This window comes from Hylobates moloch, unplaced genomic scaffold (assembly GCF_009828535.3).
Source record: "Hylobates moloch isolate HMO894 unplaced genomic scaffold, HMol_V3 SCAFFOLD_15, whole genome shotgun sequence".
Classification (NCBI taxonomy): Eukaryota; Metazoa; Chordata; class Mammalia; order Primates; family Hylobatidae; genus Hylobates; species Hylobates moloch.
The window spans coordinates 87,110,759-87,137,587 of record NW_026652290.1 but is presented as its reverse complement, the minus strand read 5'-3'; the positions used below and the strand labels follow the sequence as shown (position 1 = coordinate 87,137,587).

General features: G+C 37.4%; 1 protein-coding gene across 3 annotated transcripts in view; it reads left to right on the top strand.

Annotated features, from left to right (window-relative positions):
* Nucleotides 1-26,829, top strand: part of RMDN2 (regulator of microtubule dynamics 2) — an 84,463-nt gene that overhangs the window by 45,464 nt on the left and 12,170 nt on the right. For 2 of the 3 annotated variants that reach the window (XM_058428929.1, XM_058428930.1), the window contains exons 6-10: nt 4,938-5,013; nt 6,612-6,689; nt 13,266-13,364; nt 20,033-20,086; nt 20,178-20,258. In XM_058428929.1, coding sequence (XP_058284912.1) covers nt 4,938-5,013; nt 6,612-6,689; nt 13,266-13,364; nt 20,033-20,086; nt 20,178-20,258 — 388 coding nt within the window. The remainder of the gene's footprint in view (nt 1-4,937; nt 5,014-6,611; nt 6,690-13,265; nt 13,365-20,032; nt 20,087-20,177; nt 20,259-26,829) is intronic. The other variant, XM_058428931.1, reaches the window with a different exon arrangement.

Here is a 26,829-nt window from a genome sequence, read left to right as displayed (position 1 = left end):
CAAGTTATGAATTAATAGAAATAAATATGAAAGGAAGGATGGAGAGAAAGGTGTCAAAAATGACTAAGGATAATAGAGAAATATGACAGAAATTTGAATAAAATACAGATTCTAGTTAATAGTGTATTAACATTGGTTCATTGTGACAATTTTGTGTCAATATTGTATATCAATATTGGTACAGTTTTGACAAATGTAGTAATGTAAGATGTTAACAATAGGGAAAACTAGGTGTGGCATATAAGGGAATTGTCTGTACTATGAAAATTTTTTTGTAAATTCAAAGCTGTTCTAAAAGTATATTTAAATAGAAAGTGGCCTAAAGTTTTAAGTCCAAATAATTTGGAAAATGATAATGCCCAAGACAAAAATAGAGAGTTTGGGGAGGTAGTTGTATTGAATTTGGAAGGATTAGAATTCTTTCCCAAACTGGAACTCGTTGGGAGGAATCATTGAACAGAATGGCAGAGGCTGTTTCAAAATAACATGGTGAGTAGATAATTTGAATAGGCCTACTTCTATTGAAGAAATGGAATAAATAACAACTTTTCAAAACAGAAAGCATTAGGACCAGATGGGGTCATTGGTAAATTCTACCAAATACTTAAGGAGAAAATTATACCAATTACATAAGATAGAAGTAGAGGGTACATGTCCTAATTCATTGTTTGAGTGCAGCATTACCCTAATACAAACATCAGACACTGGAAGGAAACTGTAGTAGACCAGTATCTCTCATGAATATAGAAGCAAAAATCTTCAATAAAATATTAGCAGGTTGAATCCAACAATGTGTAAAAAGATTATATAACCAAGTGAGATTTATTCCTGGTATGCAAGGCCAGTTCAACATTTGAAAATCAATTACTATAATCCAGCACATTAACACACCAAAGCAGAAAAAAATCACATGATTATTTTAACAGATGCAGAAAAAGCATTTGACAAAATCTAACACTCATTGGTAATGCAAAAAAGAAACTCTCAGCAAACTTTATCAAGATAAGGAAAATTTTATCAATTTTCCTCAACTTGATAAAAAACACTTACAGGAAACATACAGCTAACATTATACTTAATGGTGAGAAACTTGCTTTCCCACCATTAAGAAACTAAGATCAGGAGCAAGGCAAGGATGTTCTCTCTTACCACTGCTTTTCAACATTATACTGAAAGTTCTAGCTAATGCCATATAACAAGAAAAGAAAATAAAAGGTATGCAGATTGGGAGGGAAGAAATAAAATTGTTTGCAAAGACAATGATATGATTGTCTTTGTAAAAAATAAAAATAATCTCTTGGGATTAAGCAATTATAGCAAGGTTGCTGGATACAAGGTTAATGTACAAAAGTCAGTTTCCTCTATACCAGCAATGAAGAAGTGGAGTTTGAAATTAAAAACATATTACTATTTACATTAGCACCAAAAATATTGAAATACATAGATGAAAATGAACAAAGTATGTACAAGATCTCTATGAGAAACACTTAACAAATATTCAACAGATGAATGAATAAAACTGGTATATCCATTCAATGAAATATTACTCAGGGCTAAACAGAAATGAGCTATCAAGGCCATGAAAAGACATGGAGGAAACTTAAATACATATTACTAAGTAAAAGAAGGCAATCTGAAAAGGCAATATACTATACGGTTCCAACTATATGACATTCTGGAAAAGACCAAACTATGGAGACAATAAAAGGATCAATGGTTGCCAGGGGTTGCGGGGAGGGAGGGATGAATAAGCAGAACACAGAGGATTTTTACAGGAAGTAAAACCTTTATGTAACACATTACAACAGTATACACATGTCATTATACGTTCGTCAAAACCCATAGAATATTAAACACTAAGTACAAACCATATTGTAAACTATGGACTTTGGATGATACTGATGTGTCAATGTAGTTTCATCAGTTTTAACAAATGTACCACTGTGGGGTGGGATGTTAATAGTGGGGGAAGTTGGCCAGGCACAGTGGCTCATGCCTGTAATCCCAGCGCTTTGGGAGGTAGAGGTGGGCAGATCACCTGAGGTCAGGAGTTTGAGACCAGCCTGGCCAACATGGTGAAATCCCATCTCTACTAAAAATAGAAAAATTAGCCAGGCATGGTGGCACATGCCTGTAGTCCCAGCTACTCGGGAAGCTGAAGCATGAGAATCGTTTGAACCTGGGAGGCAGAGGTTGCAGTGAGCCAAGATCACACCGCTGCACTCCAGACTGGGTGATAGAGCATGACTTCATCTCTAGATAAATAAATAAATAATAGTGGGGGAAGTTGTGGGGGCTAGAATAGGAGATACATGGGAATCCTTCATACTTTCTGCTCAGTTTTGCTGTGAACTTAAAAGTGCTCCAAAACATAGTTTATTAATTTTTTAAATAAAAGAACATAGGCCTGAGGCAACAATAACAGTTTTTATAAAGCAGTTTGAGAGTCATTTTCTGTTAATCTGCTTTTCTTGAATTTGGAATCTCCGGAAAGATTTATTGCGGATCTAGAGAGGTACATGAAATTCAGTCAGATTTTAGAACTCGTGAGTAGTAGTGTATCCTAATCCAGTTAAGTTCTGAGGTTGTTTTTAATAGGTTGATATGGTCCTCCTCCTTGCTTCTACTATAGCAGATTCTGTTGATTTTACAGAAACTGAAAACAGAGATCAAAAAGGTCATAAATGAAAAGTGGCCATTTTATTGGTTGTCCATATGTGGTATGAATTAAGTTATCTTTTGTGTCTAGGAATGGTCTTACTGTTCCAGATTAAAATTGTTCACTGTTTTTTTGTACTTGGAAGTGATGGGTATTCACAGAAATGGCTGAGATAAATAACATCGAAAGTTATATTTTTCATCTTAGTTACTATGACGGTGCAAGTAAAAATTAACACCTACTCTTGAAGTATTTAAGTAAATGGATATTTTACCTTAGACAAAAACACTCTGAAATACTTCAAAGATTTTTGTACAGGTGGAAACACTCCAAATGTGAAAAGCAACATATCTTCAATTTTTCCAGTAAATAAGCAAATTGCTTAACAAATATCGTGTGCAACTTAAAGTCAAATAACTGTGTAAATTTTGTATTCCCAGTGGAAACAAATAAATGACCCATGGGATGCACTATTCTAGTAATGCAGTGTTTCCAGGAAGGGTTGAAGGAGAAGGGGAAATTTTTTTTTTTTTTTTTATACTTTAGGTTTTAGGGTACATGTGCACAATGTGCAGGTTTGTTACATGTGTATCCATGTGCCATGTTGATTTCCTGCACCCATTAACTCATCATTTAGCATTAGGCATATCTCCTAATGCTGTCCCTCCCCCCTCCCCCCAGAGTGTGATGTTCCCCTTCCTGTGTCCATGAGTTCTCATTGTTCAATTCCCACCTATGAGTGAGAACATGCGGTGTTTGGTTTTTTGTCCTTGCGATAGTTTACTGAGAATGATGTTTTCCAGTTTCATCCATGTCCCTACAAAGGACATGAACTCATCATTTTTTATGGCTGCATAGTATTCCATGGTGTATATGTGCCACATTTTCTAATCCCGTCTATCGTTGTTGGACATTTGGGTTGGTTCCAACTCTTTGCTATTGTGAATAGTGCCGCAATAAACATACGTGTGCATGTGTCTTTATAGCAGCATGATTTATAGTCCTTTGGGTATATACCCAGTAATGGGATGGCTGGGTCAAATGGTATTTCTAGTTCTAGATCCCTGAGGAATCGCCACACTGACTTCCACAATGGTTGAACTAGTTTACAGTCCCACCAACAGTGTAAAAGTGTTCCTATTTCTCCACATCCTCTCCAGCACCTGTTGTTTCCTGATTTTTTAATGATGGCCATTCTAACTGGTGTGAGATGATATCTCACTGTGGTTTTGATTTGCATTTCTCTGATGGCCAGTGATGATGAGCATTTCTTCATGTGTTTTCTGGCTGCATAAATGTCTTCTTTTGAGAAGTGTCTGTTCATGTCCTTTGCCCACTTTTTGATGGGGTTGTTTGTTTTTTTCTTGTAAATTTGTTTGAGTTCATTGTAGATTCTGGATATTAGCCCTTTGTCAGATGAGTAGGTTGCGAAAATTTTTCTCCCATTCTGTAGGTTGCCTGTTCACTCTGATGGTAGTTTCTTTTGCTGTGCAGAAGCTCTTTAGTTTAATGAGATCCCATTTGTCAATTCTGGCTTTTGTTGCCATTGCTTTTGGTGTTTTAGACATGAAGTCCTTGCCCACGCCTATGTCCTGAATGGTATTGCCTAGGTTTTCTTGTAGGATTTTAATGGTTTTAGGTCTAACATTTAAGTTTTTAATCCTTCTTGAATTAATTATTGTATAAGGTGTAAGGAAGGGATCCAGTTTCAGCTTTCGAGAAGGGGAAATTTTTTGAAAAAGCATACTTAAAATTACCTTTGATTTTGTTTTAATCATGGTATTTATTTGCATATTTATTGATATTAAAGGAGCTCACGAAATTGTAAGTTTTTTAAAGGAGGGAATGAATTTTTTAAGTTGACTTTAACAGTATTTTTAATGTTATAAATCTGTTGACAATATTTTTTCTAATTTAATACTTAATGCGGTTAGACTTTTTCTGAGAGTTTGTTCACGACTTTAATATTGATGATGATGATAGTGGCAGGTAACATTTATTGAAAGTCCCTATGTCCTGGGCACTGTTCTAATCACATTACCTGTTTTGGCTTATTTTACCCTCACAATATACATATAAATATTGTTAGTATCCCCAGTTATAGATGAGAAAACTGGCCTCATGTTAATATCAAGTATTTATTATTGTTAGGTCCCTTATATTTATATGAATACTCTTGTTAAATATGAATGAATGCTTTAGAGTTTCTTTTAATGTTATGTTTTGGTGGCATTTTATTAAAAATTTACACAATGGCCACTGTTTTTATCCTTTTCAGGTATGCAGTTTTGTGTGGCTATGTATCTGAGTTTGAGGGTTTACAAAACAAAATCAACTATGGGCACCTCTTCAAGGTATTTCTTTTTTTTCATATTTCTTTTCAGATCCAGACTTATGGAAGGGTATTTATTAATAATAAAAATGTTTTAATGTAGCCATATGTTCCATCAACAGGTATAAACCAGATTATTCAACAGATAAAGCTCTGGGAATTTTCTTTTTTGTTTGTTTGAATGTTAGAAGATGAAATTATACTCTTTAAATAGTACTGTGACAAAAAGAATTAAATTATTTGGGTGATTAAAGATTATTATTAGTCGGCTGGGTGCGGTGGCTCACGCCTGTAATCCCAGCACTTTGGGAGGCCAAGGTGGGTGGATCACGAGGTCAGGAGATCGAGACCATCCTGGCGAACACTGTGAAACCCCATCTCTACTAAAAATACAAAAAAAAAAAAAAATTAGTGAGGTATGGTGGCGGGCACCTATAGTCCCAGCTACTCGGGAGACTGAGGCAGGAGAATGGCATGAACCTGGGGGGCGGAGCTTGCAGTGATCGGAGATCGTGCCACTGTACTCCAGCCTGGGTGACAGAGTGAGAGTCCATCTCAAAAAAAAAAAAAAAAAAATTATTATTAGTCCAGATTCTGAAAGAAGTCACAGAGTAGATGAGTATCACTTTTTCAAAGATTAAGAATTAGCCAGCCGGGTGTGGTGGCTCACACCTGTAATTGCAGCACTTTGGGAGGCTGAGGCAGGCAGATTGCTTGAGGCCAGGATTTCAAGACCAGCCTGGCCAACATGGTGAAACCCCATCTCTACTAAAAATACAAAAATTAGCCAGCCATGGTGGCGGGCGCCTGTAATCCCAGCTACTCGGGTGGCTGAGGCAGGAGAATCACTTGAACCAGGGAGGCGGAGGTTGCAGTGAGCCATGATCTTGCCACTGCACTCCAGCCTGGGCAATAGAATGAGACTCCATCTCAAAAAAAAAAAAAAAGCCTTTTGGTCATAAGCTCAATAGCATCATAAGTGACCAGCACTAAGTAGTTAACAATCTCTGCATATTGATTTGGTGGAGGAAAAGTAGGATCCAATGTAGGATTTAAATTTGCCATGATAGACAAATAAAGTAAGTAATCCACACACACACAAAATGTATTATTTGCCTCCATAGCTCAATACATGACCCCTCAACGTCAATAATTACAGAGATGAATAAACGGTTCTTCCCTATTTTCCAGCTCCCTATAACCATTTGATAATGCCAAAGGAATAGGTTTCTCCCACATCTGACTCTGCTATTTTTTCTGCCATTATCCCCTATTCCATGTCATTTGATATTTGTAAGCTCACCTCAGAATCAGTAACTATTCACGAGTCAAGTCATGGGTAGGCAAACATATGACTTTGGTGTTTTCTACTTTTATAACAGTATTTTGGCTTTAAATTACACATAGCTTTATTAAATCCTAGTCACAGTTCTGGTTCTGGTTGTAAGCAATCAATTTTGGCAATTTAGTTATTGATAAGATTTGATTGTATTAATGATAGGGATGGGGAGAACTGAGACAATATTTTAAAACCACTTTTGAGTTACTAGGCTTTGGTGTAGTTCCAGTCAACAATATCTGAAACTTGGGACATGATTTTCCTTTGGATGCTTCTTTCAGGAACATCTAGATATAGCAATCAAACTTTTACCAGAGGAACCCTTTCTATATTACCTCAAAGGGAGATACTGCTATACTGTAAGTTGAATGCCTTTTTTTATAAACTTTATTTGAATATACTATGATTATAGGATAAATTTTCAATGACTTATTGTTTTATTTTTACCCAGTGCCTACTTTAAGGAGAATTATAATAGCAATAAAATTTTATTTTAATGTATAATATATATGTTAAAACTGTATGTGAATTTATAATTTATACATTATAATTTTAAAAGCTATAATCTATGTATTTTATAATGTATAAACTTGTAATTTATATATATTTGTATGTTATATGCCACAATTTATATATGTGTGATCTTTTTCTTTCCTACTTTTTCATTTCTTTTTGCAGTAGTCACATTCCCTCCCTTTGTGGCTGTCTCAGTTTGGGATCAACCATCCACACACACAACCCTGTGTCTAGGTACACTATTCATGGTTCTGTGAGAGGACTTTTTTTCATCCAGTAGTGTATACTGAGGACAAATTATGTGCTAACTAACTGGCCAGGGATGAATAAAACACTCCTTGCTTTTAAGGAACTTAGTTTGGAAGGGATACGCGACATATATAGCTCAAATAAAAGCAGCTGGTCCATGTCTTAAATGACACTATTAGTTTATAGAAAATTACAGAATGTGAAAATGTATCTTAAGAATATGTGAAAAAAATTATCGTGAAAGAACAATGCCATTTTTGAATGATAAAATTAGGGTAGGCAAAGAGATAACTTCTTCACTGCAGCTGAAAGAGAATTAGAGGTGAAGAAGGAAGTTTGCTTTTATTGAACACCTGCTCTATGCCAAATATGAATTCTGTCCTTTATATTTCTTGTTGCATTTCATCCTTAAAATGGTGCTGTGAAGCAGTTATTATTATACCAGTTTTAAAGATTAAAAATCCGAGTCTTCATGATGTTAAGAACCTTCCCAAAATCCCATTTAACTAGTCAATGAAAGAGGCAGCATTGAAATTCAAATTTAATTCCAAAATTTATGCTCTTTATATTGTGTTATGTACGAAGAAAACTTACATTTTGTTAAGGAAAAAGGAGTAAAGGTATATCATCATCTGTTTTTCTCATTTTTTCCTGGTTGTAAGATGGCAAAGTCAAATAATAGAATGATTACAACACTCAAATTTTTATAATCTACTTAATGTTGTAAAATACACAATGATGCCTTCATTCTCTGAAATATTGCACTGTTGAGTACACTGTTAATTTGCTAAGTTTGTATTACCTTCCAACAGCTCACATGTTTTACTTACTGTTTATTTTCTGTTGATCCCAAGTTATCTGAAAGCTCTTCAAGGAAAGAGTGCACATTTTACACTTCTTGGTAATTTTTTTTCAACATCTAGCTCAGTTTTTTGGCACTTGAAATAAGCTGCTTCTACAAGTATTTGTTTCTTAAATGATTGATTCACTAAAACTAGAGAAAAAGTACAAAAAAACAAAGAATAAAAAGCAGTAGTAATAATGGCTAACATGTACATGGCTCTTGTAAGCATTTTATGTGACTGTAAACATATATTGTAGCTCACTCACTTTTTCAAAAACTCTATAAGGTTAATAAGGTTAGTAATTTGCCCAGGGTCGCTTGGCTAATAAACAGTAGAACAGGATTCAAACACAAGCAGTTTGTTTTCTTTTCTTTTCTTTTCTTTTCTTTTCTTTTCTTTTCTTTTCTTTTCTTTTTTCTTTTCTTTCCTTTCCTTTCCTTTCCTTTCCTTTCCTTTCCTTTCCTTCTCTTCTCTTCTGTCTTCTCTTCTCTTCTCTTCTCTTCTCTTCTTTTCTTTTCTTTGACGAAGTCTCGCTCTGTCACCCAGGCTGGAGTGCAGTGGCGTGATCTCGGCTCACTACAGCCTCAACCTACTGGGTTTAAGTGATTCTCTTGCCTCAGCCTCGCAAGTAGCTGGGATTACAGGCGTGTGCCACCATGCTCGGCTATTTTTATTTATTTATTTATTTATTTATTTATTTATTTATTTTTTATTTTTTTATTTTTAGTAGAGACAGAGTTTCGCCATGTTGGCCAGGCTGGTCTCACACTCCTGGCCTCAAATGATCCACCTGCCTCGGCCTCCCAAAATGCTGGGATTACAGGCATGAACCACCGCACCTGGCCCAGGCAGTTTGCTTCTAAAGTCCTTGCTCTTAACTAGTAAGCTCTACTGCCTACAAATTAAAAGTATAGATAAGGAATATGAATTGTGGGAGAGGAAGTTGGAACTCTTTCCACCAGGGGGAATCAGCTTCCACCAAGGTAATAAAGCAAGTATGAGCAAATGTGTAAAGAATGTTTCCAGCATATGCAGACTAGAGAACTCAAAATTTTCTGGCCACACAATATCTTAAAGTGTGTGTTAGTTTGAAGTGTGTATGTCTGTTTCTAATCAGGTCAATGGAAGAACCTACAGAAAAAAAATAATAATTAGGGGAACAGCCAAAAGCCAGAAACAAAGCAAGAATACCAGTTCCAAGGACTGGTAAACCAGCCTTGAAACCACCTGATAGTTGGAGGCATTTACCAAGGCTGGTAACCTAAAGCTTAGTCTGTAGACCTTTGTTGGGATTGGGGTACTACAGACCTGAGCAGAGCAGACAGCGGCTTGAAGACTGCCACAATATATCTAGGACTCGAAAAGTGTAATGCCTGGTGGGGGGAGAAAAAGATGAACATAAATAAAATTTATTCAGCACAAGCTTATAGCAGTGAAAATTCATTTTCAGACTTAACAATTGGGAAGACAGAGTTGAAAGGAGGAAACGCTCCTAAGATTTAAAAGCCATTTACCCAACCTCACAAGTGTCTGGAGCTTCAATGTACATTACCTGTCTAGACTTAAAAGCTCAAGAAAGAAATTTTAATTCAAAATGAACTCTGATCTTCATGCCATAGAGAAATGGCAAAAGCACGTGCTAATCCTCTGTAGAGGAAGGTACCTTTAGATAGGCTTTGTAAAACTTTCACAGAAAGTGTCCCAACAATGAGTTCACAGGCAAAAATTATAGACTATACAAGGAAACAAGCCAACAGTAATGACAGTCAGCAGAAAACAAAACAAAAAACCAGCAGTGGACCTAAAAGGACTTCAGATTTTGGAAATATGGGATACAGAATATTAAATATCTAGATATAATGTGTTTTTTAAAATAAAAGGAATTGGCAGGGGATAGATGAGCAGCATGAGCAAAATTCAGTGCTGCCTTCTGAAAATAAACTGTTATGGCCATGTAACAGGACAAGCTAGAAATTTCAGAAGGACTTAACAGAGCTTTTCTCTTCCTCTGTGATGTCAGGCAGTCTTTATAACATTACCTATGCTGATGACAGCATTTTGTCCAACACCGATTATAGCCATAAAATTAAATTGAAAAGATGAAAACTAGAAGTGTTTCCACATATGTTTGACTGTTTTCCAGATCACATTTCAATTACTTAACAAAAGAAAGTCTGTGAGTGGTAAGCAAGCATATGAAAAGGTATTGATCATCAGTAGTCATTAGAAAAATGCAAATTAAAACCACAGAGAAAGACTACTGTATATTCACTATTTAAAAGCGCTAAAATGTAAAAGATGACAATAGCAAGTACCAGCGAGGATATAGAGCAATTGAAACTCATATGTTTCAATGGGAATATGTGAATAATAAATATATGATCAATTCCTAAGTATTCACCAAGAGAAATAAAAATATATACTCACACAAAGACTAGCTTATGAATTTTCATAGCAGCTTTAGCAGCATAACAACGTGCATGACTCTTTGAAGCATTATGCCAAGAAAGCTCACAAAAGACTACCTAATTGCATTGATATGAAATTCTAGAAAAGGCAAATTATAGTCAGATCAGTATTTGTCTAGGGCTAGGAGCAGGTTAAGGAGATTGACAGCAAAGGGGTATGAGAGAACTTTTTTTTTTTTTTTTTTTTTTTTGAGACAGAGTCTTGCTCTGTCGCCCAGGCTGGAGTGCAGTGGCGCAATCTCGGCTCACTGCAAGCTCCGCCTCCCGGGTTCACGCCATTCTCCTGCCTCAGCCTGTCCGAGTAGCTGGGACTACAGGCACCCGCCACCACGCCCGGCTAATTTTTTTTTTTTTTTTTTTTTGTATTTTTAGTAGAGATGGGGTTTCACCGTGGTCTCGATCTCCTGACCTCGTGATCCGCCCACCTCGGCCTCCCAAAATGCTGGGATTACAAGCGTGAGCCACCGCGCCCGGCCGAGAGAACTTTTTAGGATGATGAAAATGTACTATATATATATATTGGTTGTTGTGGCAGTTACAGGATTGTATGCATTTATCAAAACTCACTGAACTGTACACTTCTAATGGAGGAAATTTTATTTTATATAGATTATACCTCAATAAAGCCAATTTAAAAAATACATAGTGACGAGAAACATAGAAAGTAAACATGTAGAAAAGTTATATCAAATAGTAATCAAGTAAATAATAAACTAAAACATATATATATGGTTTCAGGCATCTGTTGGGGGTCCTGGAATATACCCCATTAAGAAGAGGGGATGACTACTACTACTACTACTACTATACACACACACACACACACACACACACACACATAAATTTTAAGGCAAAAGTATATCTAGAGATAAAGAAAGTAACTATATAGTAAGTTTAATTCACAAGGAAAGTGTTTATAAACTAGTGTGCTTCTAATAACAGCCTCAGAACTATAAAATAAAAATTGACCAAATTATAAGGATTAATGTACAGATCAACCATATACTAGTATTTTCACCCACCACTTTTAGTAATTAATGGAACAAGAAAACAAAAAAGTATTAGTTTGTAAAACATTGGAGCCTCACATTTAATAAGCTTGATCTAATAAATATGAAGCCATGTGGCTAACCATTGGAGAACAGACATCTTTTCAAGCATATGCAGAATGTGTGCTAAAATGGACCATATATGAGGCTGTGAAACAAGTCTTAATACATTTCAAAGAATTGATGTCATGCAGTTTTTCTGACCATAATGCAATTAAACTACAAATTTAAAAAACAAAATTATAGAAATGATAATGAAAACCCCAAGTAGATGCCATTTTATTCCTATTCTTTTTATAAAAAATGTAAAATCTCAGTATGAGGTGTTGCAAGGATATGTATGGAGCAGCAGGAATTATTACATTGCTGTGGAAACGTAAATCAGCATGACTACCTTGGGAACCATTGAGTAGTATCTTTTAAATTTGACTGTTTGCCTGCCATATGATCGTGCCTGCCCTACAGAGACTCGCAAATGTGCCCCATTGTTGAAATGACGAAATATTTCAGTTATTTAAATGACTGAACTTCAGTCATACTCATTATCCTGGATGAAATCTTAGAACCATACCGTTAAGTGAAAAAGCAAGTCGTACAAGGAAATAAGCAATATATTATTTTTTACAAAGTTCAAAGCAAAGCAAAAATAAGCACACCAATAAGAAAATTATGTCAAAAGATAAGGAAATAATTTTTAATTAGAGGATAATGGACTGGGCAAGGTGGCTTACGCCTGTAATCCTAGCACTTTGAGAGTCTGAGGCAGGAGGATCTCTCGAGTCCAGGAGTTCAGGACCAGCCTGGACAATATAGGAAGACCCTGTCTCTACAAAAAATTTAAAAAATTAATTGAGCAGGTGATGTACACCTGTAGTTCCAACTACTCAGGAGGCTGAGGTGGGAGGATTGTTGAGCCCAGGAGGTCGAGGCTGCAGTGAGCCATGATCGTGCCACTGTACGGTATGATCCAGCCTGAGCAACAAGGTGAGACATTGTCAAAAAAAAAAGGGGGGGCGGATATTGGCTACCAAGGAATCTAGGTGATGGGACTGAGAAGGAAGATAATTTATGGGGTTGGACGGAGCATCAACTGGGTCAATACCCTTTTAAGTATTCATTTCTGAGCCTGCTTAATCTTTCAGAATGAACATCTAATATTTATATTTGGGGAAAAAGGAAAACTTTTTAGAAGGAAGCAAAAAAGTCAGTGGTAATATGAAATTTAGTTTTGGTGGTTATTGATTTTTTTAAAAATCTTCGGGATTGTAAATATGTATAGTGGGTCCCCATTGCCCACTCCTTCTGGCTTGAGGATCCCTATTCTATTTACATATCTGAGATGCTACCTCTGGGTCAGGAGGCCAGCTGGCAGCATGGAGTAGGCAGGAGGAGAGCAAAGGCGGAGTCTTGTAGCCCCTATGTGCTGTACGAAGAAATGCACCGTAGTCACCTCAGAATCCAGAATCAGATGAACAAACAGGATCAGCATTATTTCCCACCCACCCCTTTTTCCTCTGATTTGACACAAATTTTCTTATCAAGAGTATTTCAAGTTGGTTTTGAAACCAGTACTTCTGGACCCCATGGTTCCTTAGAATTGTGAAAAAGGAAGGTAAAATATTAACATTAATACCATGAGGGTGGTATCTCTAATATATATTATTTACGGATATATATTTACATTTGTATGTGTTATATCTATATACACACACATATATACACATAACACACACACGTCTAACTGGGGAGAGAGAATCCATTCAAAAGGTGAACAGCTTTCTAAGAGTGATGTTGTTGTGTATTTGCAGGTCTCAAAACTGAGCTGGATTGAGAAAAAAATGGCTGCTACTCTGTTTGGAAAAATACCATCTTCAACTGTACAAGAAGCTTTACACAATTTCCTTAAGGTACATTTTGTGTATCCATTATTTTAGTGTCAGACTGATTACCATCTGCACCAATCCCTGCTGCCGTTGTCAAGGAAATCTTTTCTCCATGTGGAGCCTCAGTTTGAATCCCGGTTTTGGCATGTTCTGTTTTAGGCCCCTTATAATGCAAGTTATTAATATGTTTTAAGTCTAAACTCCTTAGAACAGCTAGTTATGCCCTAGGTTCTAGGAATTACAAACTACTTTTTAAAAATAACCCAGCAGACTAAATGAAGGTTTAGGTATGACAGCTCTTACTACTAAGTCCAAGAACAGCTCTCCGAGTCATGTGAGCATGTGCAGAAACAGTCATGCCCTGATGGTTAGACTTAGTCCCAGTACTCCTGATTAGTCTAACCTATATAGAACCAGTTTAATCTTAAATAAAAGTGCCAAAACGGAGAGTTATTTTAAAAGCTACCTCCTAAAGTTGCAGACATTTCTCTGGAAGATTCTTGGGGTATCAGACCAAATCAGTATTCTCAATCCTGTCTTAAAATGTGTAATCACTGTACTATACAACTCTAAGCAGTAATATATGTGTGTGTGAGCCTACATGTAAATGTGTAATATAGCCACCCATATAATCAACTTCCTGTTGGGGTAATAATCCCTTTACCTTTCTCTGGAACCAACTTCAAAATTTTATAGTTACTAAATGTGTTTTCCTTCCCAACCTACCTACTTCAAGTTTATAAAAATACAGATAAGGCTGCATGCAGTGGCTCACCTCTGTAATCCCAACACTTTGGAAGGCCGAGGTAGGAGGACTGTTTGAGGCCAGGAGTTTGAGACCAGCCTGGGCAACATAGCAACATGCCATCTTTACAAAAAAATTAAAAAATTTGCTGGGCATGGTGGCATAACTACAGTCCCAGCTACTCAGGAGACTGAGGCAGGAGAATCACTTGAGCCCAGTAGTTCAAGGCTGCAGTGAGCCATGATCACACCACTGCACTCCAGCCTGACCAAAAGAGCGTGACCTTATCTCAAAAATAATAATAATAATAAATGTCTTGTACATGCTAATGTTTGTGCTGTATTTCAGGGATCAATTCTGTAGAACTGAGAGGGAATTTGTAGATCATGTAGTCTAGATTTCTTCTCACTTTCTATCTCTCACCCCCAATGGCCAGTGGCTGCCTCAAATGAAAAAATAAGTGTCCTGAAATCAAGCACAAGCACAGCGAAAAAGAGTTCAAAAAATAAAAAGAAAAGGGCTGTACATTTCTTATTTTTTATGTAATGTGATCCCTTTTTTTGTTTTATAAAAAGGGAGTCAATACCTCAGGAACTTAATTTGTTCCATTTCACACAATGGCAATCAAAGAGTGAAGGCTAATCATATGAGTGAAGGCTAAGACTGTATCACAGCCATTTCTTCACCTTTTTCCTACCACTGAACATTAGTTCCCTCACTTTAAATTGTATAAGAATGTAGATTGTTATCTATTTAAGATAAAATATTTATATAAAAGATGCCACGTTAACTAGCAAAAATGTTATCTGTACTCAAAACTCGTTTCCTCATAATATCAAAGTTATAATTGAGGAGCAGGTTTTCAGAACACTGTAGAAAAGTTCTTGAGATGCTAATGTGCCTGAAATAATACACAGATGAAATCAAAAGTGGTAAGCAGCACAATAATGCTGAGGTAAAGAATGCAAATTTCAGAACAAGATTACCTGGTTAAATCTCAGCTGATTAACCTTGGGCATTTACCAGCTGATTAACATTGGGCAAATTGCTTAACCTCTCTCTCAATTTAATCAATAACATGGAGGTAATAGTACTTACCTCATAGTGGTGTTGTAAGGATTATCTACATTCCTACAAGTAAATTGCTTAAAGTGTGCCTAGCACCCAGTAAGTCCTCAGCAAAAACTCACAGAATTTTAATTTCATTAAAATTTAAACACCTCAGCAAACCATCTTGGGGAGCTCCGCATTAGGTCATTACTTAGACTTTAGTTTCAAAATGCATTTCATGTTGTTTGTCAAAGAAAAGAGAGGAGGCATCAGGAATGCTTCTCGCCATATTTACTAGAACAGCTGAGAGGACTGAGGGTTCTGGAGTGCTCAGGCTAAGGCTGTGGTGGAACTAAGAAATCTGGGAAGTGGAGGAGAGGAAAGGGAAACAGCACAGACTCTGGCTCCCACATCCAGGAGAGTCTGCAACCCCCTGAGTCATACAACACAGGAGGCCGTGTTGTTGGGACCCAGACTGCCCCGAATCCACCCCTCCAAAGAGCGTTCACAGGGGCCAGGAATGTGTCTCTAGAGCCATCCAGCTGGATCCCGTAGAGGTTGAGAACACTGAGTTTAGAGTTGATGAGTGAAGTTGAGACCTGAGCCTTTCCTGTCTGAATGACCTGGACACACATTTCCTTAGTTCTCCCACTCTCAAATTCTTCATCCGTGAAATGGCCATAATAATACCTACTTTGTACAGTTTTTGTGAAGGTTACATAAAATAATATATTTTATATTCTTAGCCCAGGGTCTAACATGTTAAATGTTCTAACTAAAAATCAATGTTAGCTACTATTGTTTTGCTATTATAGCAGGGGAAAATTGGTCCTCCACAGCCTCAAAGCATCTAGGGAGGTGGTTTAGACACCTGTAGGAGTCATCTGTGAATCCCCTGGGGAAATTCTTTCAAACTATAGCATGCTTCCCACCTCATCCAAAATTCTGGCATGATTCCCTAGGGCAGTGGTTCTCAACCTTGGCTGTGCATTGCAGTCATCTGAGGCACCTTACAAAATGGCAGCCCAGGCCATGACCCAGACTCATTGTTTCAGAACCTCTGAGTATCTTGAAGTATAGTTTATAAGCAATAAATTGCACCCACTTTAAGTGTACAGTTCAGTGAAGTTTGACAAACTTACATACCTATGTAACCACCACCATTTCAAGATAGCATTTTCATTATCCTAGAGGGTTATCTTTGGCTCTTTGCTGTCAGTTTCCCCCATCTCCTGCCCCAAGTAACCACTGATCTGCTTTCTATCACTATAAATTAGTTTTGCCCATTCTAAAATTTAATATAAATGGAATCATACAACATGTACTTTTGTGTATATCTAGCTTCTTTTACTCAGCATACTGTTTTGAGATTCATTCATTTTACTGAGTGTATCAGCAGCTCCTTTTCATTGCTAAGTAATATTCCATTATATGGATATACTTACCATAATTTGTTTATGTGTTAGCTTACTGATAGACATTTGAGTTGTTTCTGGTTTGATGCTATTTTGAATAAAGGCTCTGTGAACATTCAAATGCAAGTTTGGTGTGGACATATTTTATTTCTCTTGGGTAAGCACCTAGGGGTGGAATTGTTGTATCATATGATATGTGCTTTTAAACCTTGATCAGTGTTTTTAAAGATCATAAAACTGTTGATTCCAATGGCAGCTGATGGCATGGCTGGAAACCACTGGATCAGAGGATGGGTGTGTGTAGTAAATGACAGGTGTGGCAATGTTGGGAGACAAGCTACCCTGATTGCACTTATTGTTTGCCATCATATGATCCCTGAGTCTGTACTAGTGGCTTCCCCAGCTGCAGAACTCTTGGCTGTGTCCTGATATGGTATAAGGTGCTGCTTGAGCTTATAAGATGTTTTAAAGAAGAGCTAATTTATTCAACAGTGTTTATTAAGCACATAACTAGTGCCAAACATGGCATCAAATACTGGGAACACAGAAATGACCAACAAAGTTCCTACCTTCAAGGAACTTGGATAGCCAAGACAAATTAAATATGTATAATATTCTTTGCCAGGTGTTATGATAAAGAGTGTTCTAAAGGCCTTTCTAGAAACTGCCTCATCATTGGAACATTACTTTGAAACATTAGCATTTGAGTAATGCTACCCTCCTTGTAATTCATCCAAGGCCGTTTGTGAAAGGTCAGAATCTATTTTACCTTAGGAATTCAGTGTTTTAGTTGCCTGTCTGTGTTCTGTTGGGCTTCAGATTTTTAAACCATGAGAACAAACAGAGATGTTCTGATTTATAATCACTTTAGTTAACTAAACATAGGTGTTAAGCTATATATGCAGAATTAGAATGCCAGCATTAAAGAAATAAGCTGCTTACATGCATATATTGGGGCAAGTTATCCCCAATATGGGATTCGGACAGAGCTGAGGCAACTACCAGGCATAGAAGAAGGTATAATTGAATAAAGTTCAGTCTTAAGTCCCTCTTATTAGAATGGCTCAAGAAATGCACTTACCAAACTAGAAGCCTTGAAATGGAAATGATTAGACAAGAGAGAAACAGGAGAACCAGAATCCATGGATAAGAGAGAAGAAGCAGGAAAACCAGAATCCACTGATTAAGAGAGAAGAAGCAGGAGAACCAGAATCCATGGATGCCGCTGTAGGATGGTCAAGGCTCTGGCTTGACTGAAATTGACAACTTCCTTTAATCTGTTGGTAGCTTTGCTGTCTCTCCAGCAGGTTTCATTCCATGCCCAGACACTGTTAACCTACCTGGTCTTAAAGATTTATACCGAGTCTGGCTCCCTACCCTTGGAGATTTTTGTCCTCCTTCTTCTAGAACCCTTCTCTTTTGGATTCTGTACAGAATAAAATGTCTTTTACAAGGGATGTGCCCTCATAAGGTGTTGGACCACTCCTCAGCACCCTAATTTGGATTTATCTTCATTAGCATCTATCTTTAAAAATATATATATTATTTTGACTCAGCAATTCAACTTCTGGGAATCTCCCTTATAGGCATAAACACACATGTACACAAGTATATGGGAAAAAGTATGTTCATTGGTTATTAGTAGTAATAATGAAAACGGAGAATAAATCAAGATGTCCAATGGAGAATGCTTCCTTTCATTATGATTCATGCAGAATATGAAATACAGCTCTTAAAAATGATGAAGTATATCTATGCTAACATGAAAATGTGTTTGTAATATGGGAAAAAAAGTCTGGGACCAATATGTAGATTTTCTATCAATGTGCACATTTATTCAGTTTTATGTATTTGTATTTTTCTAGCTTTACTGAGGTATAATTGACAAGAATTATATATCTGTAAATTATATATATGTAAAATGGTTCCATTTTGTTTTGTTTTCAAAAGCCTAGTATCTGTTTTTTTATTTGCCTATACTTGGCAAAGAGTCTGGTAGGATACATGTCAAACGGCTGATAGTGGTTACCTCTGGGGCATGAGATTGAAGTTGAGAATAAAACTAGGAAGGAGAAACTTTCACTTTTTAATTGTGGAAATGTCTGGATTGTTCATATCTTGTGAAACAAGGATATTTTTGTAAATTTTTAAAAGCATCCTCTTCTCTTGGGTTCTAGCCCCCTCTAGGGTGGAGACTCCAGGTTGTAAGCTTGCTTGCCTGGGCCTTCAAAACAGCGAAAGCTGACTCTGAAGCAAGACTGACTTAGGTTCTAAGAAGAGCTGTCTAGTAACAATACCATACCTGAAAGAATTCTTATTTCCCAGAGATAAAGTAAAGGAACTGGTACATAGCAAGACTGACTTAGGTTCTAAGAAGGGCTGTCTAGTAACAATCCCATACCTGAAAGAATTCTTATTTCCCAGAAATAAAGGAACTGTACATAAAAGATTAGTAGGTAGGAGAAAAGTACCTTTATAATACCCACTCATGTCTACTACCTGGACTGGTTGTTTCAAGGATCTGTCTTTCCTTTAAAAGTCCATGATTTGATGGACTTCAGATATTATTTAACTCCTGTGGAATATGTTGAAATCACAAGAAATCAAATATTAATCTAGGGGAAGATGCTTGCCATGGGGTACCAGTCATGCTCTACTCTCATTTTCTAAATAGATAGGCTGGGAGTGGTGGCTCACACCTGTGATCCCAGCACTTTGGGAGGTTGAGGGGAGTGGATCACCTGAGGTCAGGAGTTTGAGACAAGCCTGGACAATATGGTAAAACCCTGTCTCTAGTAAAAATACAAAAATTAGCCAGGCGTCGTGGCAGGTGCCTGTAATCCCAGCTACTCTGGAGGCCAAGGCAGGAGAATCGCCTGAACCTGGGAGGCAGAGGTTGCAGTGAGCCGAGATCACGCCACTGCACTCCAGGCCTGGGCAACAGAGCAAGGCCTGGTAGATAGATAGATAGATAGATAGATAGATAGATAGATAGATAGGATAGATAAGATAGATAGATAGATAGATAGATAGATAGATAGATAGATAGATAGGATAGATAAGATAGATAAGATAGATAGATAGATAGATAGATAGATAGATAGATAGATAGATAGATAGGGAAATGTATAGGATTTGTCCTGGGAATATCACCAGTTGTTTTTGTTCTTGAAAGGAAAAGGATAGAGAAAGAAGACTGAGGAAAATGATTATGTAAAGAAATCTGAAAACCATAAAGTATCTCATTGCTTTGTAAGCTTTATGACCATGGTAATCAATTTTATTTTAATGGCTAAATGCAAAGGCTAGGTTTCCACCCAAAAGATACTTAAACTGAGCAAGTGATTCAAATGTGAAACAACCAACCTAAATTCTTAGGGCAGTTTGGTTCATAATATTTATTTAAATATATTCTCTTCACTTGTGGTTATTGTTATTTTAATATTGCCCTGTTATTCTCTCATGTTTTTCTCTCAAATCAGGCTGAAGAACTATGCCCTGGTTATTCTAATCCCAATTACATGTACTTAGCAAAGGTAATGAAGACCACTGTTCTGCTTTAAGATCACTTTGAACCTATCACATAAAAATGGATTATGTTTAATATTGGTTATTTCTCATTTCCAGTGTTATACTGATCTTGAGGAAAACCAGAATGCTTTGAAGTTCTGTAATTTGGCATTATTGCTTCCTACTGTTACCAAAGAGGTAAGTCCAGAAAGGGAGAGTGAGTGCTGTTGTCTTGTTAGTACTATTCAAGCTCAAAATATGAATAACTTGCTTAGATACGTTTGTGGTTTTCTCTATTCAATTTTATGTATTTATTTTTATTCTAGCTTTATTGAAGTATAATTGACAAATAAAAACTATATATATACAGCATGATGTTTTGATAGACATATACGTTATGAAATGACTACCACAATCAAGCTAATTAACACATTCATCACCACACATAGTTACTTTTTTTATTGTTGAGAACATTTGAGATCCACTCTTAGCAAATTTGAAATATACAGTACAGTATTATTAACCATAGTCACATTGCTGTCCTTTAAATCTCCAGAACCTATTTATCCTACGTAACTGAAACTGTGTACCCCAGACCAATATCTCCCCATTTCTCCCACCCTCCCAGCCCCTGACAGCCACCCTTCTACTCTCTCCTTCTATGATGGAGTTTTCTTTCTTTCTTTTTTTAATTTTTTTATTATACTTTAAGCTTTAGGGTACATGTGCACAACATGCAGGTTTGTTACGTATGTATACATGTGCCATGTTGGTGTGCTGCACCCATTAACTCATCATTTAACATTAGGTATATCTCCTAATGCTATCCCTTCCCTCTCCCCCCTCCCCCCACCCCACAACAGTCCCCAGTGTGTGATGTTCCCCTTCCTGTGTCCATGTGTTCTCATTGTTCAATTCCCACCTATGAGTGAGAACATGTGGTGTTTGGTTTTTTGTCCTTGTGATAGTTTGCTGAGAATGATGGTTTCCAGCTTCATCCATGTCCCTACAAAGGACGTGAACCCATCATTTTTTTTTTGAGATGGCGTCTCGCTCTGTTGCCCAGGCTGGAGTGCAGTGGCGCAATCTCGCCCGGGTTCACGCCATTCTCCTGCCTCAGCCTCTCCGAGTAGCTGGGACCACAGGTGCCCGCCACCACACCCGGCTAATTTTTTTTGTATTTTTAGTAGAGACGGGGTTTCACCATGGTCTCGATCTCCTGACCTCGTGATCCGCCTGCCTCGGCCTCCCAAAGTGCTGGGATTATAAGCGTGAGCCACTGCGCCCGGCCGAACTCATCATTTTTTATGGCTGCATAGTATTCCATGGTGTATATGTGCCACATTTTCTTAATCCAGTCTATCATTGTTGGGCATTTGGCTTGGTTCCAAGTATTTGCTATTGTGAATAGTGCTGCAGTAAACATACGTGTGCATGTGTCTTTATAGCAGCATGATTTATAATCCTTTGGGTATATACCCAGTAATGGGATGGCTGGGTCAAATGGTATTTCTAGTTCTGGATCCCTCAGGAATCGCCACACTGACTTCCACAATGGTTGAACTAGTTTACAGTCCCATCAATAGTGTAAAAGTGTTCCTATTTCTCCACATCCTCTCCAGGACCTGTTGTTTCCTGACTTTTTAATGATCACCATTCTAACTGGTGTGAGATGGTATCTCATTGTGGTTTTGATTTGCATTTCTCTGACAGCCAGTGATGATGAGCATTTTTTCATGTGTCTTTTGGCTGCGTAAATGTCTTCTTTTGAGAAGTATCTGTTCATATCCTTCACCCACTTGTTGATGGGGTTGTTTGCTTTTTTCCTGTAAATTTGTTTGAGTTCATTGTAGATTCTGGATATTAGCCCTTTGTCAGATGAGTAGGTTGCAAAAATTTTCTCCCATTCTGTAGGTTGCCTGTTCACTCTGGTGGTATTTTCTTTTGCTGTGCAGAAGCTCTTTAGTTTAATTAGATCCCATTTGTCAATTTTGGCTTTTGTTGCCATTGCTTTTGGTGTTTTAGATATGAAGTCCTTGCCCATGCCTATGTCCTGAATGGTATTGCCTAGGTTTTCTTCTAGAGTTTTTATGGTTTTAGGTCTAACAGGTAAGTCTTTAATCCATCTTGAATTAATTTTTGTATAAAGTGTGAGGAAGGGATCCAGTTTCAGCTTTCTACATATGGCTAGCCAGTTTTCCCAGCACCATTTATTAAATAGGGAATCCTTTCCCCATTGCTTGTTTTTGTCAGGTTTGTCAAAGATCAGATGGTTGTAGATATGCGGCATTATTTCTGAGGGCTCTGTTCTGTTCCATTGATGTATATCTCTGTTTTGGTACCAGTACCATGCTGTTTTGGTTACTGTAGCCTTGTAGTATAGTTTGAAGTCAGGTAGCGTGATGCCTCCAGCTTTGTTCTTTTGGCTTATGATTGTCTTAGCAATGCGGGCTCTTTTTTGGTTCCCTACGAACTTTACAGTAGTTTTTTCCAATTCTGTGAAGAAAGTCATTGGCAGCTTGATGGGGATGGCATTGAATGTATAAATTACCTTGGGCAGTATGGCCATTTTCATGATATTGATTCTTCCTACCCATGAGCATGGAATGTTCTTCCATTTGTTTGTATCCTCTTTTATTTCATTGAGCAGTGGTTTGTACTTCTCCTTTAAGAGGTCCTTCACATCCCTTGTAAGTTAGATTCCTAGGTATTTTATTCTCTTTGAAGCAATTGTGAATGGGTGTTCACTCATGATTTGGCTCTCTGTTTGTCTGTGATTGGTGTACAAGAATGCTTGTGATTTTTGCACATTGATTTTGTATCCTGAGACTTTGCTGAACTTGCCTATCAGCTTAAGGAGATTTTAGGCTGAGACGATGGGGTTTTCTAGATATACAATCATGTCATCTGCTAACAGGGACAATTTGACTTCCTTTTTTCCTAATCGAATACCCTTTATTTCCTTGTCCTGCCTGATTGCCCTGGCCAGCCCTTCCAACACTATGTTGAATAGGAGCGGTGAGAGAGGGCATCCCTGTCTCGTGCCAGTTTTCAAAGGGAATGCTTCCAGTTTTTGCCCATTCAGTATGATATTGGCTGTGGGTTTGTCATAGATAGCTCTTAGTATTTTGAGATACGTCCCATCAATACCTAATTTATAGAGAGTTTTCAGCATGAAGCATTGTTGAATTTTGTCAAAGGCCTTTTCTGCATCTATTGAGATAATCATATGGTTTTTGTCATTGGTTCTGTTTATATACTGGATTACATTTATTGATTTGTGTATGTTGAACCAGCCTTGCATCCCAGGGATGAAGCCCACTTGATCATGGTGGATAAGCTTTTTGATGTGCTGCTAGATTTGGTTTGCCAGTATTTTATTGAGGATTTTTGCATCGATGCTCATCAGGGATATTGGTCTAAAATTCTCTTTTTTGGTTGTGTCTCTGCCAGGCTTTGGTATCAGGATGATGCTGGCCTCCTAAAATGAGTTAGGGAGGATTCCCTCTTTTTCTATTGATTGGAATAGTTTCAGAAGGAATGGTACCATCTCCTCCTTGTGCCTCTGGTAGAATTCGGCTGTGAATACATCTGGTCCTGGACTTTTTTTGGTTGGTAAGCTATTAATTATTGCCTCAATTTCAGAGCCTGTTATTGGTCTATTCAGAGATTCAACTTCTTCCTGGTTTAGTCTTGGGAGGGTGTATGTGTCGAGGAATTTATTCATTTCTTCCAGATTTTCTAGTTTATTTGCCTAGAGGTGTTTATAGTATTCTGTGATGGTAGTTTGTATTTCTGTGGGCTTAGTGATGATATCCCCTTTATCATTTTTTATTGCGTCTATTTGATTCTTCTCTCTTTTCCTCTTTGTTAATCTTGCTAGCATCTATCAATTTTGTTGATCTTTTCAAAAAACCAGCTCCTGGATTCATTGATATTTTGAAGGGTTTTTTGTGTCTCTATTTCCTTCACTTCTGCTCTGATCTTAGTTATTTCTTGCCTTCTGCTAGCTTTTGAATGTGTTTGCTCTTGCTTCTCTAGTTCTTTTAATTGTGATGTTAGGGTGTCAATTTTAGATCTTTCCTGCTTTCTCTTGTGGGCATTCAGTGCTATAAATTTCCCTCTACACACTGCTTCGAATGTGTCCCAGAGATTCTGGTATGTTGTGTCTTTGTTCTCGTTGGTTTCAAAGAACATCTTTATTTCTGCCTTAATTTCGTCATGTTCTTGGTTTTTGGACACTGGCCATTAATGAAAAAGAAACTATTGCCCTGTCTCTTGCCCTTTTATTCAGTAAGTCAGGATTCTGGGTATGCTGTAAGTTTCAAGCATTCCACAGGGTTAACAACTCAGTCTGCTCCTGTGAGCTGTTGACTGGTGTTGTGGGAACAACAACAAAAAAATAGGTACATATTTTCCTCCTCTTCTCATACCACCAAACATTATCATCCTCTAAATCATAACAGAAAAGAAATGCCTCAGGAAATAAAAAACCCTCCTCTTTTTCTGTGTTGGAGCAATACAGGTTCCGATATTTATTGTGATCTGAACTATAAACAAATAAAACATGCCTCTTGCCTTCTAGGAGGCTATAGCCTAGAAGGGAACATATGGTGTGTGTCCAAATAACTATAGGTCAAAGCAGAAAGCATAAGGTACTAAAAGAAGTACAAATCATCCGTTATGGAAATTTTGAAAAGGGAGAAATTATTTTCACCTAGCAGAGGCCAGGTGGCATCAGAGGTAGACTTTGAAAGATCTATATAATATGGAGTTGTGGGCAAGTACATTGCAGGTCATGAACAGAGGCACAAAAGTGAGAAAGCAAAGCTCTGTTTGCCTGGAGCAAAAGGAATGTGCCTACTTTCCCCCCGACCACGGATTGTACCAGCCTCCCAGTCATTCTCCTCACAGCTTCCTTGCCTCCCACCAGGCCACTCTTGACTCCCAGTAGCAGCCCAAGCAACAGATTAAATGTAAACGTCAACATGTCACTTCCCTGCTCAAAACCCTTTGCTGTTAGGATGAGGGTCAGAATTTTTAGCATGTCTTTCAGGGCTCTGACCCAGCTCCTACCAATCTCTCAAGCTTCATATGTTCCCCGCTCCCCCCTCCTCTGCACCACCCAGCCTGCCCTTCACCCTTAGAACACACTGTTCCCACTTCCTGAAACACTCCTACCCACCCTCTGCTCCTTCCACTAGCTTTATTCCTTCCTATCCTTCAGGCCTCACCATGGATGCTGTTTCTTCAGGAAAGACTTTCTTGACGCCTGCTGGCAAGAAAGCCCCCTGTACTTTTCCTTGCTATCATTTCACACAGTTATTATGTCATTATTAATGTGATTGTTCCATGAAAGTAACAACCAGGTTTGTCTCATTCATCACTGTACCCCTAATCCTGTGTATACTGCCTAGCATATAATAAGCACTCGGTAAGTGTTGATAAAGAACCAAGGCATTAATATGATACAAATAAACATAATAGTGTCAATAGTAATAATAAAGAGGACTCATAATGAATGTAAGAAGGCTAGACATTGGAAGTATTTCTGTAATAAGCAAAATAGTATGAGCAAATATTTGTCACGTTGCATTTTTTTTCCTCAGTGATGTCTCCATTTGTATTCTTAGCAATTTTTTTCCAAGTAGTAAAGGTATGTAAGGTATATTTCCATTTCTTTTTCCATGAGAAAATAGGATGAAGTGAGTTATATGTAATACCCCTCCATCTCTATAAAGTTTTTTCAGATTGAAATATACCCCATTAGTGATTTTGCTAACCAAGTTTATTCATTTCCAAAATGTCTAGCAATGCCACTAGCTACAAGAAGACAACCTAGCCATCAGTTTGCTCTCTCATGTGAAATTTCATAAGATGTTTGTTTCTTTCTTGTGGCATTTATAGCTTCTTCCTTGCATTATAGTCATTTGTGGACATGTCTTCTGTCCCCTATTAGGGAACTCTCAGCTCATCACACTGCTACTTGATATTGGGAGTGTTGGTCATTTGGTCTCTAGAGCCCAGATTCATAGGTGTAAGCAGCTTTACATTCCCAGAATTTGAAACTACGGTATTTTTATTATTCATGTAGACTTTTCTTGACCCTAGGAAAGTAATCTCAGATCCTGAGAACCATTTCTTTTTTTAAAAAGGGATTTCTGTGTCTAAGACAGTGTGAGAATGATTTCTGAATGAAATAATGACTTCACTGGCAACCTGAAAGTTGTTTGCCTGGAGGCAGTATTAAAGTTCATCAATGTGGAGCCTACTGAAAAAGCTCAAATATAAAAAGCATTATATAATATTTTGTTTTATGATAAGAGATGTGCTAAACTGGTAAAGAAAAACCCATATTTTAAAATTGCTGAAACATTTTGAAATGGCATTAATCACCTTTCTAAGACAAACAGACTCATAGACTGGTAAATCCAATGTTACCAGAAACAAACCACAAAAAGAAGTGTACTCTGGGAGTGCTGAAAGTTAAGAGCACGTTATATTTAGCAAGTGGTATAGTTGTCTTTGAAATGGACTGTTGATTAAAGCTCTGAGCTGTATTTCCAACCTGTTTTATGAGTTGAGAAGCATAACTCTCATTGGTAACTGCTCTTAGTAACAAAAATCCTAATTCTGCTTTAAATGTTCTTTCTTAATTAAGATATCATATTTGATTATGATATCTTGGAAACATTGGTTTTCTGGATAGGTTATAAAACAGAATTTGTATCCATTCACTCTGCCTTCCTGTTATAGAAATGCTACAGCT